The 27337-nt window shown below is 43.9% G+C and overlaps 2 protein-coding genes across 2 annotated transcripts in view; one reads left to right on the top strand and one right to left on the bottom strand.

Moving 5' to 3' along the window:
• Positions 1–24658, bottom strand: FAS (Fas cell surface death receptor). The gene is made up of 9 exons (XM_075935104.2): positions 24528–24658; positions 19091–19253; positions 16531–16665; positions 7744–7855; positions 5076–5140; positions 4500–4571; positions 4275–4351; positions 2636–2660; positions 1–1383 (listed from the first exon to the last, which is right to left on the bottom strand). Exons 1-9 carry the CDS (start codon positions 24561–24563, stop codon positions 1058–1060), a joined length of 1011 nt encoding a protein of 336 aa, XP_075791219.2. The 5' UTR covers positions 24564–24658; the 3' UTR covers positions 1–1057.
• Positions 24587–27337, top strand: part of ACTA2 (actin alpha 2, smooth muscle) — a 47093-nt gene continuing 44342 nt past the window's right edge. Inside the window, exon 1 of the mRNA XM_075935103.1 lies at positions 24587–24610. The gene's annotated coding sequence lies outside the window, so the exon portion shown is untranslated. The remainder of the gene's footprint in view (positions 24611–27337) is intronic.

Below are 27337 nucleotides of genomic sequence, written 5' to 3'. Positions count from 1 at the left end.
TGGAGGTTGATAAATTACGTGGCGGCCCAGCCTTACTGACTAGATTGGTCTGATGAAGTTTTCTGGCCTTCATATAGTCCTGAAATGAATGGAGCTCACTGTTTTCACTTCAAAGAAACACATACTATTTCAAGCTCTTCTTTCATTGCTGATTGTATCTTATTAGCCTTTCTCATGTAAATATTTAAAATAGCAAACATTTGGATCTTGGTCTGTCATTTGGATCTTGGTGATCTCTCCTTTAGAAACTGGGGACCCAGTTGTGTTCTTCAGATATACAGACACAGATTGCATTCATGGGGGGCTTTTTTAAAGGCCAGAAGGGACCTTTATTACTATAGAAGGCAATGGAAACTGCACCCACACATTTGAGGTTAGTTTGGGGCCCTTCATGAAATATATGCATATGCTTTCACAAAGGAAAGTACCATATAAAGTAAACTATAAAAACAAGTATATTCTTTATCTTGTAAATTTACACAAGTGAATAGCCTCAGTGATTTAAATGGGATTTCTCATGTAAGTAAATCTTTACATGTTTATCAATTACATTAAACTTAGCCTTTAATTTTAAAACAAATTCTCCCCCCCACCATTATTGCTGAAAAATACTGTAAACATACCACCAGAGTTTTCATTCTTTACATAAAGAAAATAGCTATAAACCATAACTTGAGCATAATTAAACACAAAGGTTATCCCGTGTTTAGGACTATAAATCTTTAAAGCTTTATTTCAAAACGTTAGCTGACTTGTTTGCATGCAACAGCATTGTGAGTCCTCTGCTTGAACTACTGTATGGTTGCTTTTTTTTATAGTGAATCCTTCCCAATCCTTTTCCTCAAGTAAGAAAATCTCAGTCTTTGAAATGCACATTGATATGTCTGCAGAAGTTAGCCATGTTGTCTGTAATTGTTCATTTTCCTCTTGTTTAGTCAGGAAAATCAGGTAGAAATGATGAAGGAAAGCGCCTTTGAAAGAGCTGATACAAAAACACTAATGTGTTTAGATAGTGTGTCCACTGACTACACATTATGTCCATCAGAATAGCCTTTGTTTACTCAGCTGTACTGACATTCCATTTTCCATTTTCCTGAGTGCTGCAAGTGACCACATTCAGTTTTTTCTCAATTTTATCAGCAACGGCACGCATTTTTAATTCTCTTAGGCTGCTGATCAAACTTCCATAAGCCCCCTTCATCCCGTGATGTTGATACCAGATATGGAATAATTTGATTTTTTGCTCTACTGAATCATTTAAATTATCCTGGAGGGTCTGCTCTATGGCAGTTTCTGAGATTTCACGGTTTCGAACAAAAGCCTTCACTTGTGATAGCGTCATCTCCTCTACAATAGCCGGAATATGGATGCTCAGGTCAACATCTGGAAATATAAATAGTATGTTTATATAAATATAAACACTAGTATTTTACTGATTTTTCGCACATTTTAAATAGATCACACCTTTCCTATTCAAAACAGATGGAGTTTAAGGCTAAATGAGACATGAGAGTCAATCTCTTATAGGGAATTCATAGTAGGAATAAATCTACATTCTTTGTTAGAAAATTTAGACTTTCAAGTATGGACCCATGTCCTTCCTGTGACTTCAAATAAGCCCACAAGTCTTTCTTTAGGGCTTCATCTTCACTGCCAGTTTTTCTAGCAGAAAATATGCTAATAAGGGACTCATTAGCATAAGTTGCAATCTCATTAGCATATTTGCTGCCATTTCTTTTTGCACAAAAAGAAGCAGTGTGAACTTTTTTTGCGCAAAACCCCTGTTTTGCACAAGATTCTTATGCCTGTACTGTCCACACTGCTTCTTTTTGTGCAAAAAATGGCAGAAAATATGCTAATGAGATCATGACCTATGCTAATGAGTCCCTCATTAGCATATTTTCTGCCAGAAGAACTCACAGTGAAGGCATAGCCTAGGACTATTTCTCCTTGCCTTCCACACATCACCAAATTTATAAATTCCACACAAACAGATCAGCACCTCTGGCATTCTCTTAGCTGGGACATAACCACGAGATGAAGATACTTCAGGTGCTTGACTCATGCACTAGACAGTTCAGTGTACAGCAGCCTATCTTCTGTTCTTTGTGTACAACTACATTTCAATACTACATGATCTGTAATGGAGCCTTTAAAAGCTGCAAAGTCCAGGAGAATAGAATACATGAATACATGAAATCTGGCAACAAGGCAGCCAACTGATCTACTAACCAGTAGTGGATTTCCTAGTTAGTCCTGTGGGACAAAATCTCCAAAAATTTGCACATATGCAAATTTTTAACAAGCAGGAAGACATCTGAGTGCTTATACAAGAAGAGAGTATTTTTTCAATAACTAATTACTTTTAACATGGATCAGGTAAAACAGGCTGCAGCCCTTACTGAAGCAAAACTTTCTTGAATTTGAAAACAATGAGAATTGTGTCTTAGGTCTGTAGGATTGTTCCCCTAACTGACATTTATTTAAGAAGAAGAGTTACAAATCAGTGAAAAGTGACAGCATTTCAAAACAGAGCCTGCTCTGGCATTAAACTGAGCAAAGCCTACAGTCTTACACAGTTTCAAAACCATGTTTCTCATGATTCCTTCAGCGAAAGTAAAATGTTATTTCGTACCTGGGTGCATGAGAGGCTCCATTTCCTGGAAACAGATACAGAAATAAGTGTAAAGAGAGGCCCTGCAGATTGTAGAGTATTTTCCTCTCTTCCTCCCTCACCACCCGTCACCTGTTTTTCTTGGTAATTGATTTGTTTTTCTGTGTTCTCACTTAATCCCATCTTCTCTTCTTCTTTCGGTGCTATATTCTCTTTTATACCTTACTGGGCAGTGGCATAGACTCCCACTATCAATTTTTTTTAAACACCAATTTACACAGAATGCTAAATGTCATGAAAATTGTGTTTTCTCCGAGCTTTAACCATGACCAATTTTAAACTGAAAAATAAAAATACAGGTGGTCTTTATTTGGACTAGGACAAGGACTTCAGGGTCTTCGCTACTCAAAATGCTTAAGCAATGTATAGAGCATTCTTTGGGAGAGAAAAGATTCTTTGTCTAAGGCGGGGGGAGGGGAAAGGGGGCTTTTACCAGAGTGGAGAGAGTGGCTGTTGCAAAAAGGCAGCTTCCCCTACTTCTATACCTTTCCTTTTTTCACAGCTTAAAGACAAGCAGCTGATGAGGAGAAAGCAGAAGTGATGCAAACCTTGGGTCACTTATGCACATTTCTGCAGTGATCTGACCCTAATGAGTCAGGCTAGCAAATATTACATTTCTTTCTTCAGGGTCCTCTTTAGAAAACTCTGTTGAGCCCCTGCTTTCACGCTCCTTCCTCATGGTCCCCTCTGTTGCAATTGTCCTTTGGCCACAGAAAACTGGATGAACTGAGCTCTTTGGTTGTGCCGACAGATGGGCTGAGGAAGGGAGTAGCGAGGGTCATGACAGAATGACACAATGTCCTCTCTTAGGGTATGTCTACACTGCGGGGCTTAACTCGAAATAAGATACACAAACTGAGCTACGTCAATTGCTTATCTTATTTCAAAATAGCTTATTTTGAATAGGGAGCATCTGCCCAGCACTTATTTTGAAATAGAGCACTCTTCCTCCGACTTCCCTTATTCCTCGTACAATGTGGCTTACAAGAGTCGGAGTAAAAAGTCCTCCAGTTTGACAGTATTTTGACACAATTTTGAAATAGCTGCCTGCTGTGTAGATGTGGACTAAGTTATTTTGGAATAGCGCTAGTTATTTCCAAATGGTGTCGCAGTGTAGACAGACTCAGCTGCTGGGCACTGCTAGCCCATCCCACTCTAGCCTATACCTTTCTAGGGAACAATGCATGTTTAAAGATAAGAGTATTTAGGGGTTAAAAGCTTTAACTGTATCTCAGGCATAGATACATAGTGGAGTGATCCAAATGAAATCCCTGACTTCCTAGTTTGTGTATGTAGCTGGGACATTTGGGTTTGAAACTTTCTCTTACTCTGTATACATTGTACAATACAAAACTCTCTTTTCAGACCGGCTTCTAGGACGCACTTAGACAAAGCCCACTATTTACTTGGTAAAAAATAGTTTGAATTCTCCCCCAAGAGTCTTTCTCTTGGTGGTGAAGTTCACTTCCTTCATATAAAACCAGAATGTAAAGGGAGGGGTCTCCACAATCTACACAGCCCCCATGTGGATTTAAGTGGTGTGGAGGGGTCTTGTGCTGCACCAAGCTGAATTTCAGCCATGCTAAGCAACGATACCTACAACACAGATGGGTGGGCGGTGGACATCCTGACACGGCATCTCCTTGTTCAAATCAAAATCCTGCCGTTTCTTCTTGTCTGAAATAAACAAGGCCAAAGAATTTTTAAAACCAGCATGGAGTATGTATTCATGCTACAATGAAAAACCCACAAGAGGAGAATTATGATAATTAATAGAGTGGTCAATTCAGTATGCAGAATGGATGAAGAAAAGAGACTAACTTACAACAGTACACTGCGATGGCTGCTAGTGATGTGATTATGATTCCAGCCACTAGATAGATCCACCAGAAGTGTCCTGATAATTTAGAGCATTATAACATTTACATAAAGGTAAAACATAGAAAAACACTGCAATACAACAACACATTTGGACCTCTTCACAGGTATATAAAGAGGCCTGACTTTATGGGCCCTTTTATAGATGTGGGGGGGGTGTCGTGAGATTCAAGGACTCTTCCCCTCCCTGTTCCTTGCATCAGAACAAGACACAAAAATCATTCCTGTTCTCTCCTGCCTATAGGGACTACTCTCTCTTACTGCCCCCTACGATACAAGCCTCTCTAAAAGGGGCAAGCTGTCCACATCAGCCAGCAGATCTGGCCAGTCATTGAATTGAGCCCATGTTCTACCCTTGTGCAGCAGTCAGTGTGCTCCCTCTGCATTCCAGGTGTCCCCAGGAAGAATTTCATATGATGGTGCAGCTCCTGCTGCCTCCCTTGGACCTAACACACGCAATCTGACCTACATTTCATAGCTGATTCCACTCTATCCAGCTACATTCCAGGATTCAGTGATTCACCTTTTGTTTTGCATATGGTATCTGTGGTCCGAGTGCATTCTTTTTCAATGGCATCATTTTCACACCTAGAGAAAAAGATGACAAATATTTATATATTTAGCAATAATTTAAAGATTGTTGATTTTATTCTATCTGTCATTAAAAGAAGGCAACATTATCCATGTCCCCAAACCCTGTTTCCAGCTGGCTTTTAATACAGTAAGAAAGTGGAGTTTTGAGTTCAGTAAGAGGGAAAAGTATTTGTTTAGTCCTCCAATGTTTTAAAATTTAGTCTCTAGGGATTCTTGCCCAGTTTCCCATAAGGCATTAGTGATAATGTAAATGATAATACCACTATTTACAGAGTGCTGTCAGGTGGCCTTGTGAGCAATTCATGGTGCTCTATGCATGATAAAACCCAATGAAACACAATAAAAACAAACATATCCTCAAAAATATCCTCAAAATAAAACAAAGGAGGAAATCTAAAAAAAGAAAAAGAAGTGAAGAGAAAAGCACAGAAGAAAGAAGCGCTCTTTCTAAAATAACTCAAACACCTTGGGAGTAAAGTTTTCGTGTTTTGGTTTGGTTTTGCTTTTTATAAGTAGGGTGAGACGATGACTGAGATAATTTTGGGGAAGCAGAAACAGCTGTACCCACTAACCCAGCTGTGCCCAATAACAAAAGCACAATTGCCTACACCCACTAATAGCTGAGGGGGAAGGGTATGCTGGCTATGGGGGAAAGGTACAAAAATAATAAAATGCTGTAAAACTTAAAACAGAAATTCAGTTCTCTCTCAATTTCAGTTGTAATTATGTACCCCCCAGACTTCTCTTGAGTACCCCTAAGGGTACTTGTACCACGGGTTGAGAAACACTGATATAGACTGTGGAGTTTTCCAACTTTGGATCATGGCTTTTAAAGGTAAGACACTAACTGGCTGTGAGATGCTCTGTTTACCTGAGCGTCCACAGGTATGGATGCTTGCAGTTCCCAGTAGCTGTGGTTTACCATTCTTTGCCAATGAAAGCTTCCCGGAAGTGGTGGCCCAGTCCCCACCACTTGCTGCAGCTCCCATTGGCTGGTAACAGTGCACCATGGCCACCGGAAGCTGTGAATGGCCTGCCTGTGGATGCTCAAGTAAACCCTTAAAAGCTGCAGCAGTACCCAAAGTTTGTAGACATCAGATTTAGAGCCTGGGTCTAGGACCCTGCAAGATAGGAGAATCTCAGAAACTGGGCTTCAGCCTGAGCCCGAACATCTACATTGCAATCCAACCACCCTTTAGGTGGACCCCATTAGCCTGAATTGGCTGGTACCAGCCAGCTGTGGATGTCTAATTGCAGTGCAGATGTACAGAGTTACCTGTTACATCAGGGCTACATTACAGCTTATGAACAGGAACCAAATACATCTCTCAATCTGCCAAAGCCTCAAGGTGAGATACAATCAGTGTGTGACAAAGACCCAAAATTAGATATTAAAAATCTCCTACCAGAAAATTAAAATTTATTCCTTCAACCAAAATAATTTTAAAACCTCAGTTTTACCATTTTAGACTTTTAATTAAAACTAGTTTGTGTGGTAAATGAAGGAATATCAAATTTGTATGCAATATAGTTTGTTTTTGTGACCAGAATGAGATGTATGCAGTGTTGTTGTAGCTGTTTTGGTCCCAGAATATTAGATAGACATAATGGGTTATGCAATAGCCTTTATTGGACCGAATATATTACTTTACCCCTCATGTCATTTCCTGGGAAGGAGATTAGAAAAGTATGAGAAGTTTGTCAGTTGAGCCTATAAAAGGAGCCCACGGCTTTCTTTAAAGTTCTCTTCCTCTATAGACTGTCACCTTCTACTTCCAACTCTGCTTTCTTACCCAGCCAATTCTTCATTCTATAACTTCCCAACATGGAACAATCCTCTATCCACTCACACAAAGCTCAAAAACATTTTGAGTAGGGTTGCCAGGTGTCTGATTTTCACTCAGACATGGCCATTTTTTCTGGCCCCTGTCCGGTAAAAAAAAAAAAAAACCCAGAAAATACAGGATATGTAAAATGTCCAGGATTTTCGGTTTCTCTTGTACGGAAGGCTGGCAGGGACAATCTTCCCCTGCTGCATCTGGTGTGGGCCGGGGGAAGCACGCAGCGCGGGGATTCTTAAAGGCGCAGCGCCTTTATTTTTGCTCAACAAGATTGGTCTCCCGTTTCTCCCCCCCCCCCCCACCTGTCCCCATATTTGGGATTTTTGGTGAAAGCATCTGGCAAGCCTAATTTTGAGTGGGAATTATTTAAAGTGGCTTCTAAATTTCTGTGTAGATTGATGCATTCAAATAAATATTTGCACACAACTGTGGTCATTGTGCATGCAAATGGGAACCTATAAAGTTTTTAGCCTTATCCAGACTAGGGAAAAAAGTGCTTCCCCTCACTGAATGAGCTCAACAAATCAGGCTTAACTCAAGTAAAAATCCTGTTAGATTTAACTTGATCACTAACTGGATCTAAAAAGTACTATGCTGATGTGGGATTTTCACTTAAGTGAGCTAAATTGTTTAACTAGTATCTTTCCTAGTCTAAGCAATGCCTTAGAGGCCACAATGACACTGGGAAAACTGACTGAGCTTGACTAATTCACATTATTATTTAACTATACAAATATTTAAAGACTTCAGACTTACTTGCTGCATGGATCACAGTGTCCACATGGTTCAGAAGAATTGCAAAAGTGGTGTTGTGCACACCTGCATTTTGTGTTGTTAGTGGTGGTACAATGTTTTTCAACTTCAAAACCTAAAATAAATCCCAAAAGTTTTCGACAATTAAAAGATGGTGGTACTCTATTTTAGTGCACCATTAGCAAATGCTATGCTCATGCTTTTAGGAATATTGCTATATACATCAATATGTGCTGGTAATTATAGCATGCATCACCATATTGTTTTCTATACATACCTTCTGATACTGGGAAGAGGAGGGAGGGAAAGAGTTATCTGCAAGCAAAAGCTGCAAAAAAACCCAACCAGCCAACCTAACACTAAGCACTTGCTTTGCTGGAAGAGGTCTAGTATATAACATTAGGAAAAATCTGCCAGTATTTTATCATTCCTCATTCTGCGATACTTGAATGGTCAGGTCCCTGTATATTTAGTTGCCACTTTTGTGATGGCTCCTTGTGCAGCTCCTGCACCTTTTGCTGGCATCATCCTCTGGCACAGTTCCCTGATGTCCATCTACTTATGTGGACTGGACATTGGGTAAAAGAGACACATTGGGCAGCGCCGAGTCACTCTGTTTGCCTAGTTTGAACTAGCTTAGTTTTTCTTTTAGTAAGATCTTACTATTTAAAGTCAACTTTTAACCCTCATGGGCTAGTAAGATTGACTTAGCTGCAGAGATCTTAACACAGCAGGAGCTTTCCATACAACAATAGAGTACCAGTAACACACAGATTGGAACGTGACTTTTAACAAATAATTTTCTTTCGCCGACAGCAGTTTTCATGCCAGGTGAGGCAGGCGCTCCATAGAGTGAGTGGGGACCTTGTCAGTTCAGTTTGAACCTCTAATCCAGCTCCCTTGGGATTTGACCGGTGCCAAATCAGAGAATTTGCTGAACCACAGGAGGTCAATATTGTCTAGCAACATTACCAACTTCCACTGGGCTCTTAGATGACATTTAGTGCTCAGTTAAAGCTAAATAACAGAACACTGAGAGCCCGCTCAGGTGGCTATAAGCAAACGTGATGGGATCGCGGGAAACATGGCCACACCCATGATAAGTAGGGATGTCATCATGTAGTAGATGATTACACAATTAAAAGATAAGCCTAGGCTTAATCTTGTCGACTACACACATCCCCCCCATTTGTTGTCTCTGATACTGAGGCAACAAGGGTGGGGAAGGGCGGGACCTCATTCCCCCTCCCCCACTTGCTGTCCCAGATAGAGAGGCAGCAGCAGCAGCGCAGAGGGTAAGAGGGGCAGGCTGGAGCCAATACACATGGGGAGCTGGCTTTCAAGCACGCTCCCCACATGTGCCAGTGCTGTGGACCACCTGCCCCCCTTTGGTGCCTCCTACAGAGGCAGTGGTGAGGGGAGGCAGGTTCTGGTGCTTAGGGGAGCCGGCTTAAAAGCTGCTTCTCTCCAGCACCAGTTCCCTGGTGCCACCTGCTCTCCCTCACACTGCTGCCTTTAGTGTAGGGGAAGGGCAGGGGAGGCTGCTGTGAAGCAGCCTGTCTGTGGTGGGTCCAAGCTCCCAGCAGACAGAGGCTGCTCCGCATCCCACAGAGCAGTCTCTGTCCACAGCAAGCCTTGGCCTGCCTTGGAGACAGGCTGCTCTGGGGCAGCAGTCCCTGTCTGCAGGGCTGCTCCCACCATGTGATGCTGCCTCTATATCACCTCTATATGGGTATGTCTACACTACACCGCTAGTTCGAACTAGCTGGGTAATGTAGGCATACCGCAGTTGCATATGAAGCCCGGGATTTGAATTTCCCGGGCTTCATTTGTATAAGCGGGGAGCCGCCATTTTTAAAACCCCGCTGGTTCGAACCCCGTGCAGCGCGGCTACACGGGGCTCGAACTAGGTAGTTCGGACTAGGCTTCCGAGTTTGAACCTCGTGGTGTACCGGTAGTTCGGAATAGGAAGCCTAGTCCGAACTACCTAGTTCGAGCCCCGTGTAGCCGCGCTGCACAGGGTTCGAACCAGCAGGGTTTTAAAAATGGCGGCTCCCCGCTTATGCAAATGAAGCCCTGGAAATTCAAATCCCGGGCTTCATTTGCAGTGCGGTATGCCTACATTACCCTCCTAGTTTGAACTAGGAGGGTAGTGTAGACATACCTTATGAGTGGCAGCAGCGTGGGGCTACAGACAGCTGGTCTGCACAGGGAGATGGTTTTTAAACTGGCTCTTCTCATAGACCAGCTCTGCTTGCCACCCTACACTGCTGCCTCTGATACAGACGCAGCAGTGCAGGGTGGCAGGGGGCTTCCCGAGGCTACGTCTACACTGTAGAGTTTTTGTGCAAAAACTTGTGAAGCATCCACACTACAAGTGCAATTTTGTGCAAGAAAAAGTACAGTAGATTGTCAGAAGACAGGGCTTTTTGTGCAAGAGTTATTCCTCTTTCTATGAGGAATAGCTCTTGTAATAGCTCTTCTGCAAAAAGGTAGGTGTGGACAGACAACAGGGTTTCTTGCACAAGAAACTCCTATCGGAAAAAGCACAGGTGCTCTGATGGCCATTCTGTGAATGGCCATCAGAGCTTTCTTGCGCAAGAGCATCCAAGGCAGTGTGGATACGCTCTTGTGTCAAAGCGAATGGGAGTGTGGACGCGCTCTTGCGCAAGAACTTTTTGAGGAAGATCTCTTCCGCAAAAGGTTCTTGCGCAAGAAGCCTGCAGTGTAGACTTATCCTGTGAGTGGAGCCAGGAGCGCACTGGCTGACAGCTCCACCTACGGGGACTATCAAAGAGTCATATAACTGCTAAGATTTCATGCAGTTACACAACTATTCAGTTACATGATATCTAACGTCCCTAGTGATAGGTGGACATCTGACTAACTAAAATCATGTTGGTCCACAGATATTGCCAGATGAGAGAGTTCCAAGTTAGAAAGGTTGAACCTGTACCTCAAGAGACATTAAAGGAAAAGATATGCTGCTGGAACAGAACTCCAGCCCTGACCTAAAATTGAGAATTTCAGCAACCACTGAGGGTTAGGAAAAACTATTTTACTAGGTGGATAGTGAAGTACTGGAATGGGTTACCTAGGGAGGTGGTGGAATCTCCATCCCTAGAGGTTTTTAAGTCCTGGCTTGACAAAGATCTGTCTGGGATGATTTAGTTAGAGTTGGTCCTGCTTTGGGCAGGGAGCTGGACTTAATGACCCCCGGAGGTGTCTTCCATCCATATGGTTCTATAAATTCTATGATTTTATGTGGTGTGGCCGCAAGGATCTCTGGGCCCCCTCCCACATAATTGCAAAGCTGGAGGGCCAGACGCAATCAGGTGCAAAACACTGTAGGATGCTCAGGGACCTGAGCCTCTAATAACTTCAAAATAAAGTTTAAATGCATTAATATTAACACAACAATCCCTTGTTGGAAACTTTTTTTAAGTTAAGGATTTTCAACTTTTTTATGGGATGTATGTTCCCTGTCTTAGCCACCTGCAAATGGGCTTCCTCAAATGCCTCTTCTTATGCACAAATTTCTACTATGCAGCACCTCTGAGTTTGAGGCGAAGCAACTTCAAACCTCCTTCAGTGAGGCCTAAAGTGGGAACAGGTTTATGTTGTCCTACATGGTTGCTCTGTGTCATGGGTGTCATTAAAATACTCAAAAAACTGTGTAAAGGTCTGAGAAGGGTGGCCATGTTACTTTAAAAACAAGTAGTCCTTCTATAACTTTAAAAACAAGTAGTCCTATAGTACCTTATAACATACAGACATACATATATATATATAATACAGTATTATGAGGAAGTGGGTTTTGCCTTGTCTCTTAAGATGCTACAGGACTACTTGTTTAAAGAAAAAAAAAAGGTGTGTCTGTGAGAAAATCAAGTTGTATCTTGCAATGTTGTCTGTGTGGGGAGGGGACAGAGTGTTAACCACAAGGAATTATTCAAGATAACTTTTGTAAACAAGGCATTAACTAGAAACATTGGGTTTGGTACCTTTTGTTAACACCCTAAAATGTTTGACTATCCAAAATGTTTTCACATTAGACCAGATTGTGAGCCAAGGTAAATGCCAATAGAAGGGACTTTTAGGGCATAAGGTGGGTGTGGCTGACTGCACTTCTGTATTCGGATCCTACATGTATTGTAATAATCTTTGAACAAAATATGCCTTGTGAAGTATCATTTGGAAACTAATAGCTCACTGATCAATCATATCACAATGAAAAGCATGTAATGGCACTGTGGATATGTCTACACAGCAAAGCTGTTTCTATGTGAGCGTCTATACAGCAATAGCACTATTTCAAAATCATTTCAAAATAATGGGCAGCTTATTTTGGCATTGGTAAACCAGCTATTTCAAAATAGGGGCTGTGTAGACAGGGCAGATGCAGTTATTTCACAATAAGGGGCCTCCAGCCCTTCTTAAGGTGTCCTGCTGGCCACTCTGTCTACACTCAGCCATACTTTGTAGCCACCTTCTCCTGGAGCCCTTCAAGCTGCAACCTCCAGGGAAAAGACTTGTGGCAGGCAGGAGACCCTGACAGCCCTAAGCCAAACAGCAGCTGCCACAGCTACACATTTTGGGTGACATGAGCCAGTCTGCTGCTCCCACCAGCCCCCCAAGTGCTCCCAGGGAGCAGTCAGATGACTCTCAGGCTCTTGCCCAGGGCCAAAAGAAATGTGCACCTACCTGGTCTGGTATGGAGATCCTGGACCTCATTGAGGTCTGGGGTGAGGAGGCAAACTTCCAGGATCTCCGCACCAGGCACAGGAATGCTGATAGTCTATGGCCACACGACCAAGAGTCTGGCCACCCAGGAACAAGTGCGGATAACAAGCACAAATAGAGTGCTCCACCAGGCATAGGCCAGGAGCAGGGAAGGCAGCTCCCACTCCAGGGCAGAACCCCACATCTGCCCCTATTTCGAGGATCTGGACTGCGTCCTGGTCGATGCTACCCAGGATAGCCTCATGAACCTGAGGGATCTATAGGCGCTGACAACCCATGAATGACTTCCAGAGGGAGCACTTTGCAGCACTCTGATCCATGGAGCAGACCATCGACTGCAGGCTTCAGGAGGACATCCAGCTGTGGTGAGACACCTGGAGGAGCTGCTGGAACAGGGCCGCATCATGTGTACGGCCGTTCAGTCCCTCATTGCCGCCATGATGCCTGCTCCTGCTCCCACTCCTACTTCTGCTCTCACTGTAACTCCTCCTTCAATGGCTCTGCCAATGCGTTCAGCCTCCGCCCACGCAGCCTGGCAGGAATGCCTCCCCCTTTGGCTCACAAATATTGTGGAGCACACAACCTGCTGCCACCATGTGAGGGATGTTGCACTCCCCAAGGTCCAACCAGGTGAGGAGGCATCCGAACCGCACCTTCAAACACCCAAAAGCGCTCTCCACTACCCATGCAGGCCCTGCTGAGCCTGACATTGTAGTATTTCCAAGAGTTGTCGAGGTGGCCGGTGTATGACTTCATGAGCTAAGGCAAGCATGTGTAGGCCGTGTCCCCCACCATGCACATGGGCATGTCCATGTCCCTGATCCTGATGGTGTGGTCAGGGAAAAAAGTTCCAGCATGCAGTTTCTCGAAGACACTGGAGTTGTGGAAGATGCGGGCATCATGTGCCTTCCATGACCATCCAACGAAGATGTCTGTAAACTGGTCTCAGTGGTCCATGACGGCCTATAGGACCATCAAAAAATATCCCTTCTGGTTGATGTAGAGAGATGCTCAGTGGTTGGGGCCCTGGATGGGGATGTGGGTGTCATCAATAGCCCCCCGCAGTTGGAGAAGCTCATGTCGGCAAATCAGGTGATGATGGCATCCACGTCGCTGAGGGGGATGACCCTGCGCAGCAGGATGGTGTTGATGGCCCTCACTACCTGCAGAAGGAGACAAACAAACAGAGAATCATAGGGGTACTAGGGCCAGTGGAAGGTTCCCCTAGCCCATCCCACCGTTTCTCCTACACACACACCAGAAGCAACCCCCCACTTACACCATCCCCGGGCAGGGCTGTGAGGGTAGTTCTGAAAAAACTTCCTGGGAAGGGGTTTGCACCTCCCTCTACTCCCACCCTCCTTTTCCCTAGGGAGCCCCATTCCAGCAGTCCACACCCCTCCTGGGACAATAACCTGCGAATGCCATACCTTCATGAGCACAGCCCGATGGTCAATCTCCCCACACTGAACAGGTTCCCGAAGGATTGGTAGCTATCTGGTGTGGTGAGCTTCCAGAGGCTGATGGTGGCACACTTCTGGAGGGTGTCATGTGAGTGTCCTGCTGCCTGAGGGCAGGGGCGAGCCAGAAACATATCCTTCCTCATGCTGACATTATGGAGCCATTGCTGGTCTCCCCACTGCTCCATGACGATCCAGTCCCACTAGTTGGCACTGGTGTCCCAATCCAGCTGAATGAGCCGCGCCCACTGAGATCCAAGAAGGGTCTCCCAGAGGAGCTGGGGGTTGGGCTCCTGCAGGCCCTGGGAGGCAGCCTGCAGAAACTGCTGTATGAGTTTCACCACAAGCTGCGATAGCTGTAGTCTGCCCAGAGGCAACTTTGGCTCCATAGCTGGCAAGCTGAGATGTTCACAAGGGCAACTGCAGCAGGCAGAAGAAAAGGCTTTGCTGTCCCTCGAGGAGGTAAGCAAAGGAAAAAAGCCTGAGACACTGCTATACAAGGGGGTCCCTTTAAGCACAAGCCTCAGATAGCCTCAAGCAGCAGCCACATGAAGTAACTGCTGACCTGTCTGAAGTGGTTCCAGGTGGCCTTAAAAGCGAGTTAGCGTCCAATCAGTGTGGATGCTCTATTTCAAAATAGCTAAGTACTATTTCAATGTGCATTTGGTGTGTAGATGTGCTATTTTGAAATAAGCTATTTTAGAAGATATCTTCCAAAATAGCTTATTTCAAAATAGATGTGCAGTGTAGATGTAGTCTATGGCTACGTCTAGACTGGCCCCTAATTCCGGAAAAGTCATGCAAAGCAGGTAAGTCAGAACAGGGAAATCCGCGGGGGATTTAAATATCCCCCACAGGATTTAAATAAACATGTCCGCCGCTTTTTTTCCGGCTTGGGGAAAAGCCGGAAAAAAGTGTCTAGACTGGCGCGATCCTCCGGAATAAAGCCCTTTTCCGGAGGATCTCTTATTCCGGAGGATCTCTTATTGAAAGTAGGAATAAGAGATCCTCCGGAAAAGGGCTTTATTCCGGAGGATCGCGCCAGTCTAGACGCTTTTTTTCCGGCTTTTCCCCAAGCCGGAAAAAAAGCGGCGGACATGTTTATTTAAATCCCGCGGGGGATATTTAAATCCCCCGCGGATTTCCCTGTTCTGACTTACCTGCTTTGCATGACTTTTCCGGAATTAGGGGCCAGTCTAGACGTAGCCCCCATGTACAGTTTTAAACATAAGCTGAAGTTACAGCTTGAATGTGTTTTCCAGACAAGTTTGGGGAGTGGATAAACCATTTGCTGAAGACAAAGAAGAAGCTGACACCTCTAGTCATTAAACTTGACTGGCTGTCACCTGTAAAACTGCCATACTTGGCAGTGAAGGGGAGGGGGGGGCAGAAACAAACATTCACATTTTAACATGCAACAAGGAGCCTCTTTCACTATGAAATCCCATTTCTCCACAATCACAGAGGGAGGAATTTTATCTAGCGGGTAATCCTGAGGGGAGAAACACTTCAAAGGGTAACTAGGCTATAAAAGAAAGGGGGCTAATTCACCCCCTGTAGTCTCTTCTCTATTCTTTCTATCTCCCTCTTACTTTTTCATCTAAAGGAAAAAGAAATAATCTTTGGATTTTAGGAGGGTTTCTGACCTGATAATCTGGTCAGCCATTGTTGGAAACATTTGGTTAGAATTTTACCTTGAACCAAATCTAGTTTGCTAACTTTCCATTACTAGAAAGTATTTTATTTTTATTTCCCTTGTAAACATTTCTGAATTTAATGACTTATATACTTATACTCTATCTCTTTGTAATTAAGTAAACTTGTTTTATTCTTTAATCAAAATTAATCCAGTGTTGTGTTTAACTTGAGTCACCAAACAATACAGCATAAAGTAGAAAACTGTTTTACATTTGACCCCTTATAGAGGAAAGGGATCTACAATACCTGAACTGCCCAGGACAGGGCTGGATAAAGTAGAACACACATTTTTTTGCGGGGGGGTGGAGAGAAAATATGAGACTGGGAATGTGTTGGCATCATACTACAAATGATAACCAAGGCTAGTGGGAGCTGGAGTTTGACTGGAGTCTTGCTGGCAGGCTCTAACTATCCGCAGATACTCAGGGTGCAAACTGTATGCTCCCTGTTTATGAGGTGCCCAGGTTGGAAACCCAGCGTAGCAAGGCAGGTGATGACACAATCCTTCCCTAGTCCGGATTGCACCTTAGAATGTCATAATGAGCTACCCATATCACATGTCATACTGTGACTGAAAGAGACACCTTCAGGGGCTTCTACATGCCCTCCAACTCAGATGGGTGTGGAGTGGAAAAAGCTTTAACTCTATTATCTCTCAAACTGCCAACAAGTGCACCTGAACAACTGCTCAGGAAAAGCACTGCCATGGCATATTCTTCTCTCCTGTAGAGCAAAGGGGATCCAGGGACCACATTGTGACTGTCACAATTTCCTCTCTGGTTTGTTCTGAGACATCATAACTATATGTTACCCCTTACTTGTGGTACCTGCTCAGTATCATTCTATGGAATGTTTTTTTTTTGCTTGAGTTGGTATTTTATAGACATACCAAGTATAGTGTCACATGACTTGCACCTCATGCACTCCGGGAGGGCATTGTCTTGTTCCGTGTATGTTCCTTCTGTGCATGGGTCACAAACTGCAGTTTTGTTGGTTTTTGTACAATCAGCACGTTTAAATGAACCTGTAAAAATGCAAAAAGAAGAATGAAACTTGCAGTATCTGTACCCAGAAGTTGTCAGAGGGAAGATCTGCTTCAGGTTTTCTGCTTTTCTTCATCTCTTAAACTTTATAATGTATGACTAGTAACAGGCTCAAAGTTTTCTAAATACTATAGATAAACTAGATGGGTATCTATCTGTACATGTCTTTTGGTAAAGTAACATATGCAGGGGTGGATTTAAAATTTTTATTATTAAAAACAAGAAGAGACTTTTACTAACCAAATGATCTGCCCAATGAAAATACCCATTTACAGGCTTACCTAGGTAACTGTGTGGGCAAAAGAGTATGAATGCATTTTTAAAAATCTCTTTCAAAAGTGTGCATGTTGTAGCTTACATGGACTTGTTTAAAATCCATGGGGAGTTATTGGCATTAACTCAGTAAATATGTGTTTTTCTAACATTCTGCATTCTAGTTAGGTGTTGAACAGATCATGCAAAAATGCTTGCACAGCATGGAATAACCATATACTTCTTTCGGGAAACACCAAAATATAGCACAGAGACTAATCCAAAGAATAGAGATTTCAATGCCCAAGGGATTTCTGAATAAAAATATGAAGCCACTGTAGTTCTGTCTCTTGAGGGCCAGAGGAAGGTCCTATAACACTGTGTCCTAGTAGAAGCTACAGCATATGGAGCAAGAGTACTCAATTATTTTTATTTTCAGGGCCCGTTCAAAAGTAGCTGGTGGTTCAGATTTGGCCTACAGTTCACCTGTTGACTAAGGCATTAGTTTAAAAAAAAACATTTTTGTGACCCAGTTGAAGAAAATTATTGATGCTCGTGACCCAGCATAATTATATTTTTTGACTAGAGTGTGGGCTCAGGAGGTGTCAGGAATGAAGGGTCTGGGATTCAAGAGGGGGCTCCTGGTTGTGGGGAGGCTCAGGGCTTGGGCAGGGTGTATGTGCTTACCTCCATCTGCTCCTGGTGAGTGGTGCAATGGGGGTGCTAAGGCAGGTTTCCTGCCTGTCTTGGCACTGCAGACAATGCTGTGCTCTGCAAGCGTCCAGCAACAGATCTGGCTCCTAGGTAGGGATGTAAGCGAATTGTCGACTAGATGACTACCTGGTAAGCATGTGCTTATTGGATTGCTGAGTAGTGACTCGGCTATTTGCTTCCCCACCCCCTTGCTGCCTCTATCAAAGTGAGGCAGCAAGTGGGGGGAGCAGGAGCCAGTGCTGGGGGGAGCCAATTTAAAAGTTGGCTCCCCCAGCACCATCTGTGCAGGGGGGCAGAGGAGGCAGAGGCATAATGAGGAAACAGCGCACATGGGGACTGATGCAGTCCCCACTCATGCCTGCTGTGCTTCTGCCTTTGAAATGTAGTAAGAGCCATAGCAGCTCTTACTACATTTAAAAGACAGAGGTGCAGCTGGGATAGCGAGTGCCCTACCTCCCACTTATCGACTGATTGAGTTGATTAGATGATTAATCGAAATTTAACATCCCTACTCCTAGGCGGAGGCACACAAACAGCTCTGCAAGCTGCTCTTGACCACAGATATGGGTCCTCTCCAGCTCCTATTGGCCAGTAATTGGCCAATGGGAGTGTGGAACCAGTGCTCAAGGTAGAGACAGTACATGGAGCCCATGCTCTCCCCTCTCCCTCCCGCCTAGGAGCCAAACCTACTGCAGACCTACAGTGAGATGACCTAGTGCCTGACATTGTGCGATCCCATGCTGGGTTGTGACCCAAAGTCTGAAAACCACTGGACTAAGGAGTATTGTGGAAAGGGATCAAGAGGTCATAGTGGACCATAGCTAAAGATGACTCAACAGCATAACACTTTTGCAAAAAAGTGAACTTCATTCTGGGATGCATTAGCAGGAGTGTTGTACGCAAGACATGAGAAATGATTCTTTTGCTCTACTCAGCACTGATTAGGCTTCAACTGAAGTATTATGTCCAGTCCTGGGTGCCATATTTCAGGAAATGTGTCCAAAGAAGAATAACAAAAACTGATTAAAGGTCTAGAAAACGTGACCTATGAGGGAAGACTGAAAGAACTGGGTTTTTTTAGTCTGGAGAAGAGAGATAGAGAGGGCTTGTTAACAGTTTTTAAGTATCTAAAAACAATGGGCTAGGAAAAACTTCCTGTCAGGGTGGTTAAGCACTGGAATAAATTGCCTAGGAAGGTTGTAGAATCTCCATAATTGGAGAATTTTAAAAGGCATTTAGACAAACACCTGTTAGGATGGTCTGGATGTTACTTGGTCCTGAATGAGTGCAAGGAACTGGACTTGATGACCTCTAGAGGTCCCTTCCAGTTCTATGATTTTATACTCCTGCCATAGAGTATTTATCCAGCAGTATGCAATTCTGCCTGTGGCCATTTCCACTCACTACTTTTTCCATAAATTATCTTAAAATGATACCTACCTGGTGCACACATTTTACAGCACATAGTTTCTGCATGATATTCTCCCTCTTCACATTCAAGTTCCCTTTTAGAAATATTCTTCTTTATCGACAGCTTATCAGATATAGAGTGTGCAACAGGCACATCACTGTCATGCTGTGATCCAGTAGTCCAAACACACACCTAGGAGATAAATTATAGTTGTAGGAAAATTGCCCAATCTCTGCATCACAGTAGCACTGGACCCTGAGGGAGGAGTTGAAGATGGTGTGGGAACAGTACCCTGCAGCAAGGGTTAGAGGAGAGGTAGGGAGGGGGAAGAGGGAAACAATGTCTCATTGTGTATTCCTCATCTCAGAGGTGACCCTACACAAAAAGGCTGCAGTGCCTTCATCTAGGCCTGTGAGGAGATCTGGGAGCCAGAAGTGCTCTGAGTGCTGTAAGGCCACCCCAGAGGTGTGTGTCTATATCCCTCAGAGCTTGCAGCTGTTCTGACTGATTGCTTCATTAGGACCTACAGAAGGGTCTGGAAAAATTCATGGGGACACCTGTCGGTTAGCAGGTCTGACATTGTGAAGAGAACTACAAATGCCATTTCTTTCAAGGGACAGAAAGTGAAAGATTAGAGGAAGAGCAAATACAAAATGCACATGAAAAGAAAAAGGTGTAAAGTGTGGGATAGAAATCAGGATAAAATGAGTGATCATAGTAATAACTTTCTAAATGACAGACACGTGCAAAGGAAATAACTGATAATCATGCAGAAACCACACTGACAAACTCTCTTAGCTGCTACTATGTACATGCCACACATGAACTCATAGATCTCTTCAAAACCACCCCAAGCTCTCTCCTTGTTGACACAATAGGGTAAGAGAGAAACAAAACATTTAGTAACATATTTAGAACCAATGTATTACCACAGATAATTCTTCTTAATACAATAAATGCGGATTACTTCTCAGGAACTGTCTTTCAAGTAATATCATGTAGGCACTACATATCGGAACTTCATACGCTGCCCTACACCTGATATTCTTCCTTTTTTGCTTCCCCTGACATTCTAATTTTTCAAAGTATTTCTTTATATCCCAGGTTCACTTTATTCTTTTTCTCTTTGAATTGCTACTCCCATATGACATGCAGTCCTTTGCTATTAAAAAATTCATTATTAATAAAAAAGGAACACTAATGGTAACACGTGATGGTATGCTTGGGAGAGACCACTCACGTCCTCAGTACTACTCATATTACTCAGTGACAGTAAAAGAAGTTACACACATGCATTAAGGGGATGATAGGTGCTTTCTGATCTGCCTTCATACAAATGGATGATGCCATGCGTACTTGGAATGCTTAAGGTATGTATTCTTAAAATGACTCATGGTGGCTTTTTTTTCTTTTCCTAATCTAAGATAAATGCCTTTTTAAATTAAAACTCTAAACATACAATAGAAACAAAATTAGTAGGGGAAACTAACCCCAGAAAACCCCTTAGCATTCATAATTTGGGCCAGATTATCAGTTCCAATTCCATTTGAGCTGCTCAGGCATTAATCTTCTTTCAGGGCTCCTCTCTATTCTGGGGAACCACGAGAACTGAGTTCCAATGACAGGCACTAGTTGGGAAGTCCTTGGCAGTGTGGCAATTGAGCCAAGCTACCTATGGAGCTCAGGAAGCCATGGAGGGCTTTATGGTTCCTCAATGATCCATGCAATTTGTGGATCATAACCTTGGTATTTTCCACAGCGGGCGCAATTCCCATGCACGGAGAACTTCCGAGAAAACAGTATGTAGGACAGTGGTGGGCAATAAATAACGACAGTTCACCAGAGTTAGTTCCTGGCAGGCTGCCGCCACTGTATTTACCCGTTCCTATGAAAGTACCAGAGATCGCAGCTCCTGTTGGCCATGATTTGCCCATTCACAGCCAATGGGAGCAGCGTGGACCAAGATACGACTTTCCACAACACCCATTGGCAGAGAGTAGTGATCCATGGCTAACAGAAGCTGTGATTGACCATATTGGTGGAGGCGCAGATAAATATAGAGGTGGGGGCCCATCAAGGGCTAATCCTGGCAGACCAGATCCGGCTTACAGGCTGGTGGTATTTGTCCACTTCTGATGTCGGGGCATAATTTAATCCTACCATAGCTGTAACACCTACAATATTTGTATGCTCCGTAGTATTCAGTGCACTTGAGTAATAAGAACCAGTGGGGCCAGAAAAAGGACTTGAGTTTAATTTTGTGAAGTCAATAGAGTCACAGTGGAGTAAAACCACCACAATCAAATTTATAAATATTGGCATTAATTTTTTGTCTCAGTTTCCCTATCTGCACAATAGAGATAACAACAGATCCTTGTAACACACAACTATTCTGTGGATAGTTTGGAGTTCTTTCTCAATGCAAATAAGGATTACTGTCTATTGTTAAGACTTGCAGCAACACTAGCAGCTTCTATATCATTGTTGCTACTCTGTGGCCGGATATCATCATGGAAGATTCAGGGGAAGCTTCTGATCTGTTTTTTTTTATACAATATATTGCAGTTCACTTTTCAGCATTTCCTGGTTGGTCAGTGTCTTGCATCAAAGTAGAAGAAAACAGAAATTCATCTTACCAGAAAAAATGTAAACATATGGTGCAAATACAAACCCTGTTATGCAAATACTTATGACGGGGTAACTTTACACCAGTCATCCAGTTGACTTTAATCTGATAATTTATGTGCATACATTTTAAGCACGTGCACAGTGTAATAGATAATAGAATGGATGGAATGCTTTATTGTGAGGGCCTTAACTTCTAAGAGGTCTTTTCTAAATTCCCAGAAATTTGCTGCTTATTAGATACACAATCTTCTTATATAAATTAGAAAATTATTGGCTAATATTAGTTTGCTATTTTCAAGGTATCCAAATGTGTTCCTATTAGATTTAGTTGCTTTCCCTCTATTCTGTATCACTTTTATCATTGTTGTATGAGTGTCTTCCAGCTGTTTATTCAAATGGTCTATGTTTTGTTTTTTCTAGTCTTGTGATAACAAAGAAGGAATATTAAGAGCCTAAGGATGGTCCCCTAATGAAGGTAGGCATCACCTAATGATTTAATATGGAGCAGAGGAAGTACGTTTTCATGAAACACAAATAAGGATGGAACTCACTGTCATGAGATGTGACAGCTAAGTATCACTGGCTTCAAAAAGGACTGGACCCCCAACTACCAAAAGATAGGTGTGGAAGATAGGGGAGGATCACTACAAAATTGCCCTGTTCAGTATGCTCCTCCCAAAGCTCTAGTAGTACAGGCCACTGGGTAAGATGGACTATGATCTGATCCATTATGGAAGTTCTTATGTTCTTAAGAATCTGTTCCGCAACTGCTGTGCCATGATGAGTGTAGAAGTTTCCCCCTGTGGAATCATTTGCAGGATCAAGGGTTAATAAACACAACTACTCCCATGCTCAGGTGTAAGTAAATTAATTGGGCAGATGCATACTGTAGGGCCCTTTTAAAAAGCGTGGTAAGATCATATGCTAGATCAGAGAAGAGGGAATAATAGGCATTTGGGAGAGATATTTCCTCTCTGGCTAATAGGACTGGGATTCGACACAGAGCCTGGGTTAGATGGAAACATAAGCCCACTGTGTATATTAACGGAAGGGGCATTGGGAAAAAGTTTTGTTTATACCATTATCTATTTGTGCTAAATACTTCCAGGATATAAATACATTTCTATTTTTGACTGTGCTTACGTGTATATGGGTGTGATATATTTAGCGTGTCACTGCAGTTGGTGTGCTGGAGGCATTTCTCCCCTTTTGACACACACAAACTACACGTCCACGGTTTGGATGTTCAGCATTGCTAATGCTATTTAATTAACATTTGGTGTTCTGTGGAGTGGCACAGTTGTTGTACAGCTCCACAGTATAAACTGAGTCTCCACAGTATACGGTTCCACAGCATAAACTAAGTTACATAGCTGCATTACCAAAATTAATTTTGCACGAGTGATAAATAAAATCTATTGCTAAAATTTCACTATCAATCATCTTAATAATAGCCTCTGCTCTACAAACAATCATTCAATGACAAATGTAATCTCATACTGCAGGAAGATCTCGTGTGTGAAATACAACACCTTATCTCTGAGAGAGATGACAGAAGTAACTGAGGATGATTCATACGGTTGTGATCCTCAAACAAAAAGATAGAAAATGTCCGAAACAGTCTTAGTATATCTCCTGGAGTAGATGAAGACTATGTCTACACGTCAGGGTTATTTTGGAATAACTAACGTTATTTCGAAATAACAAAGAGCACATCTACACAGCAAGCCATTATTTTGAAATAATGTTGACCTGGAGGACTTCTTACTCCGACTCTTGTAACCCTCGTTTTGAGAGGTGTAAGGAAAGTCGAAGGAAGAATGTTCTTTCTTCACCTTCCTGCTGTGTAGACAGCGTGGAAAGCTGAATTAGCTATTTTGACTTACGCTATGCAATTGACGTAGCTCAAGTTGCGTAGCGTTATTTGACTTTTGCCCTTCAATGTAAAAGTACCGGAAGGGAATGAGTAACTCCAATCCTGCAAATACTCAAGAATGTGCTTAAGTGTTGGCAAGATCAGGGTCATACGAAATGAGTTTGATAAATGGTGGATGTCACATTTTCAGGGCCCAATCCTGTTCCCAACTTTCAATTATAGTTAGGCCATTAATATTATTTAATTTCATTTCACTTCTGTAGTCTCTGTGGCCATTAAAGGATTAGTAACTGCCAACTGCTGGGACAGTTTTCTTATCCTAGGAAAGAGACGTGACAACTGTAGAAGTCAGTTTTCAAAACCAGAACAGCTGTCCAAAATAGAAATCCACCTGTAAACCAGCTAGTGGAGGGTCCTCCAGCTCCGCAAAACCTTCTCTGTCCTCTTACTGCATCATGTAAGGTACATTTTAACTCCAGTACGCGTTTTACTGCATCGCTTTACTGCACAGAAAGACGCAGTGAGAAAGGTAGGCGAGTTCCCGTCACAGGCTAGGTGGAGTTTTCCCTTTGCGAGCTGTTGAAAACACCGGCAACAACAAGCCGCTTCTAGGAAACCGCGTGTGAGAGTCACGTCCCGTTCGCAGGGGCTCGGGCCAAAGGCGGGAATGAGTTCTGTGCGCTGCGGTCGAGCCCCGACTTGCTCCCTCCCTGGCATCGCTTCCCAAAAGCGATCGAGGGCAAGAGACCGCAGCGCGCGCCGCTACACCTGGGTCCCCCCCCCCACCGCGGGCTGCCGCAGCCCAGCCTGTCCCCGAGTGAGCGCGCCCCTCCAGCCCGGGCCGCGCCAGAGGTGTCGCCTGCCCCCCTTTCCTGGGACAGCGGCGGCCGGGGGCTTGAGGCGCAGCCGTGCGGGGACTGACAAGCGGCCGCCCGGGCCCGGCGCGGCGGGACGGGACTCACCAGGAGCAGGCGGAGGAAGAGGAGCGCTGCGCTCATGCTGCCGCCGGCCGGCGCGCTGCCCGGGCAAGCCCAGCAAAGCGAAAGTGAGTCGCGGCGCCGGGGGAGCTGCCCTCTCGCCGCCGTCCCCCATGGGTGTGTGTGCGCCGAGCCCTGGGGCCCTGGGGCCCCGGCCCGCCCCGCGCGCAGCCCCGCCTCCGGGTCAGCCCCGCCCGAGCCCAGCGCGCCGCGGGGAGCAGGGCGGAATCCCCGCAAAGGGCGCAGGGTGGCTGGGCCAGGCGCTGGGCAGAGCCGCCGCTGGGGGGCAGCTGGGAGGCTCCTCCTGCCACTAGTCCCCGAGCGTTCCTGCTACAGCTTTGCAAGGGGCGGCAGGGGCTCCCGCCCACCTCGCAACGGGACCACGCGGCAAACCCTGGCACTGAGCTCTCACCCTCCTCGGAGAGGGGTTCCTCTGGCGCTGCTGCTCTGAACAGGGCCCTGCGAGAGTTGGATCGGGCCGGCTTGTTTGGAAAGAGTCCGAGTTGTCCCTTCCCGGTGCCGCTGTCCAGAACAGCCTGGCCCTCAGGTGCATCTGAGTGACATTTCGGGGGGTGACCTATGCTATGCTAAGGAGAGAGACACTGCAGTGCAATAGCACCGTAGGTGCAAGGAGCTAGGTATTTGACAATGAATCAGTTGCAGCTAGCAATGTCCCTGTAGGTCCGGAAGAGTGCTGCTAGACTGGCACTTGAAAGAGCTGCAATCAGTTTTGTTCTCTCCAACAGACTTCCTCTTGGGAAATCTATTCAAAGCCTCATTATTACATGTAGGCACCTCCAGTGGTTGCAGATAGCTGTGGAGTGTGATTTTTCAAAATCCTAAGTGTCTATTCCCATTGGTTTCAGAAGACACTTTTGAAAATCGCATGAGGGGCCTATGTGCTTAAATACCTTTACATACCTTTACAATGTGTTCTTTCGGTCTCAGTCCCAATCCATAAAATGGAATAGTATTTTCCTGCCTTGCACAGGTGTTGTGAGGATAAATAGGCCTATTAAAGACTGTGTGGTGCTCACATATTATGTTAATGGGAGCTACAATAATACCTAAGATAGTATTAAATCACTTGTTAAAGTTTACACAGCAACTCAGAGATGGAATCAGGAATAGAGCTCATGTGTTTAACCACTAAATATGTCTCTCATCTGTGTCTGCCCTGCCTTCTTAAGTGTGCAGGTGTGGGAGTGAGGGAATCCAGACAGGAGAGAGGTGAGTGGAAATATGAAAAAGTCTGAGACTGGTCAATGTAATACTCAAGGCTGCTTTCAACTGTCATCCAAAAGGACACTTTGAAGGCTGATAATGTGACCTCTCAGCCATAGTGTTTCACAGCCTTTCACATGCACGAGATGTAACAGTTGCTCCTCTTGTGCTTGCCTTCAATGAATCATTGATCTTCCACACTCTGCCGACAGTGTCTTTTGAAGGTAGTAAGACAGTTTCAATGAGATGTCATTTACTGAAATAGTTAAACAGGTTTCAGTTTATGCCATGATAGTATTATGTTTGCAAGACTGTGGTTGCGTCTGGTATTTCCATTTTAAAGCCCATTTTTTAGGGGTATGTGACTCACCCTTGTATTTGCAAGCAAAGGAGCAGCTGCAGTTTGAGAAATGTTGCTATGCCAGTTAAGCTATGTTCAGAAACATTAAAAAAAGCCTCTCTTTTAAATATTTCAGACATTTTAACCACTTCCGCTTAAAACAAAACTCTTCATCTAGAACTGCTGATGCTTTGAGATGCTCCATCCTAGATACAGAGATTAATGGCAAACTGTCCTACCTCCCATAGTTTCAGTTCATAACAGGCCCAAATCCCAAAATGTTTACACAGTTCACACTCCAGCTTGGTGATTTTAATAGGTGCTAGCTTGAGAAAATAGTACAAATTAAGTACTAGATTGTCCTCACCTTCTGGAGGGGGCTCTGCCAGACTACAGAGTTATTGCCAAATTTATCAATCAAGGGAGCAGGATTTTCCTTGAAAACAAACACTCTCCCCCAAATTCTAGTAGAATTGGCCCCTTCATATGTATCATTTTTAGCATAAAAATCAAGATTCTGTTCTATACTGATCTCATCACCCTAGCCTTTGAGTACTTTACAGTAGCTCATTACTGATATGATTAATATCTCTCTTATATCAGTTGTTCTTTCTGTCATCCTCTCACCGGGAGAAGAATTGTGCGTGCAGCGTCATGTGTTTTGTTTTGGTAGGTGTAGTGTATACAAATCCCGTAGAGCCCTTTTAAAAAGCTCGAGTCCTCTAGTGGCCCTTACTGGCTTCTGGGTTTTAGAAACCTTCAGAACCCTGCCAAACAGCCATTTATTTATTTAACTAGGCCTTGCATGTGGAATATAAACCCAGTTGTTATTTAGCGCCCACTCTCTATGTGTAGGTCCTTTAATTACCTTAGTGTAAAGAGCAAAAGACACAAAAGCAGGATTTTTTAAAATGGAGAGGAGGTGTTGTTTTTGTTTTTAAAAAGTGAGAGTTCATTAATATATCTAATACACTCTAGTGAAAGTGGTTTGTACACTGCTACCTAAACTGTAGCAGCTTCTTTGGCTGAAGGCTGTGGCCACTGTGACTCTGAATTTATTTCTTTCCCATTCCTTCTCTTCTTAAAGGCTTGTCTCTGCTTAACATGCTAGAGTAACATAACTACAGGCAGTCCCCGAGTTACACGGATCCGACTTATGTCGGATCCGCAGTTACGAACGGGGCTTTTCTCGCCCCAGAGGACGGGAGCGGCGGGATGCCCAGATGCACTG

The sequence above is a fragment of the Pelodiscus sinensis genome, chromosome 8 (assembly GCF_052426305.1).
Source record: "Pelodiscus sinensis isolate ZL-2025 chromosome 8, ASM5242630v1, whole genome shotgun sequence".
Taxonomy (NCBI): Eukaryota; Metazoa; Chordata; order Testudines; family Trionychidae; genus Pelodiscus; species Pelodiscus sinensis.
This window is presented reverse-complemented; position numbering and strand designations above follow the sequence as displayed.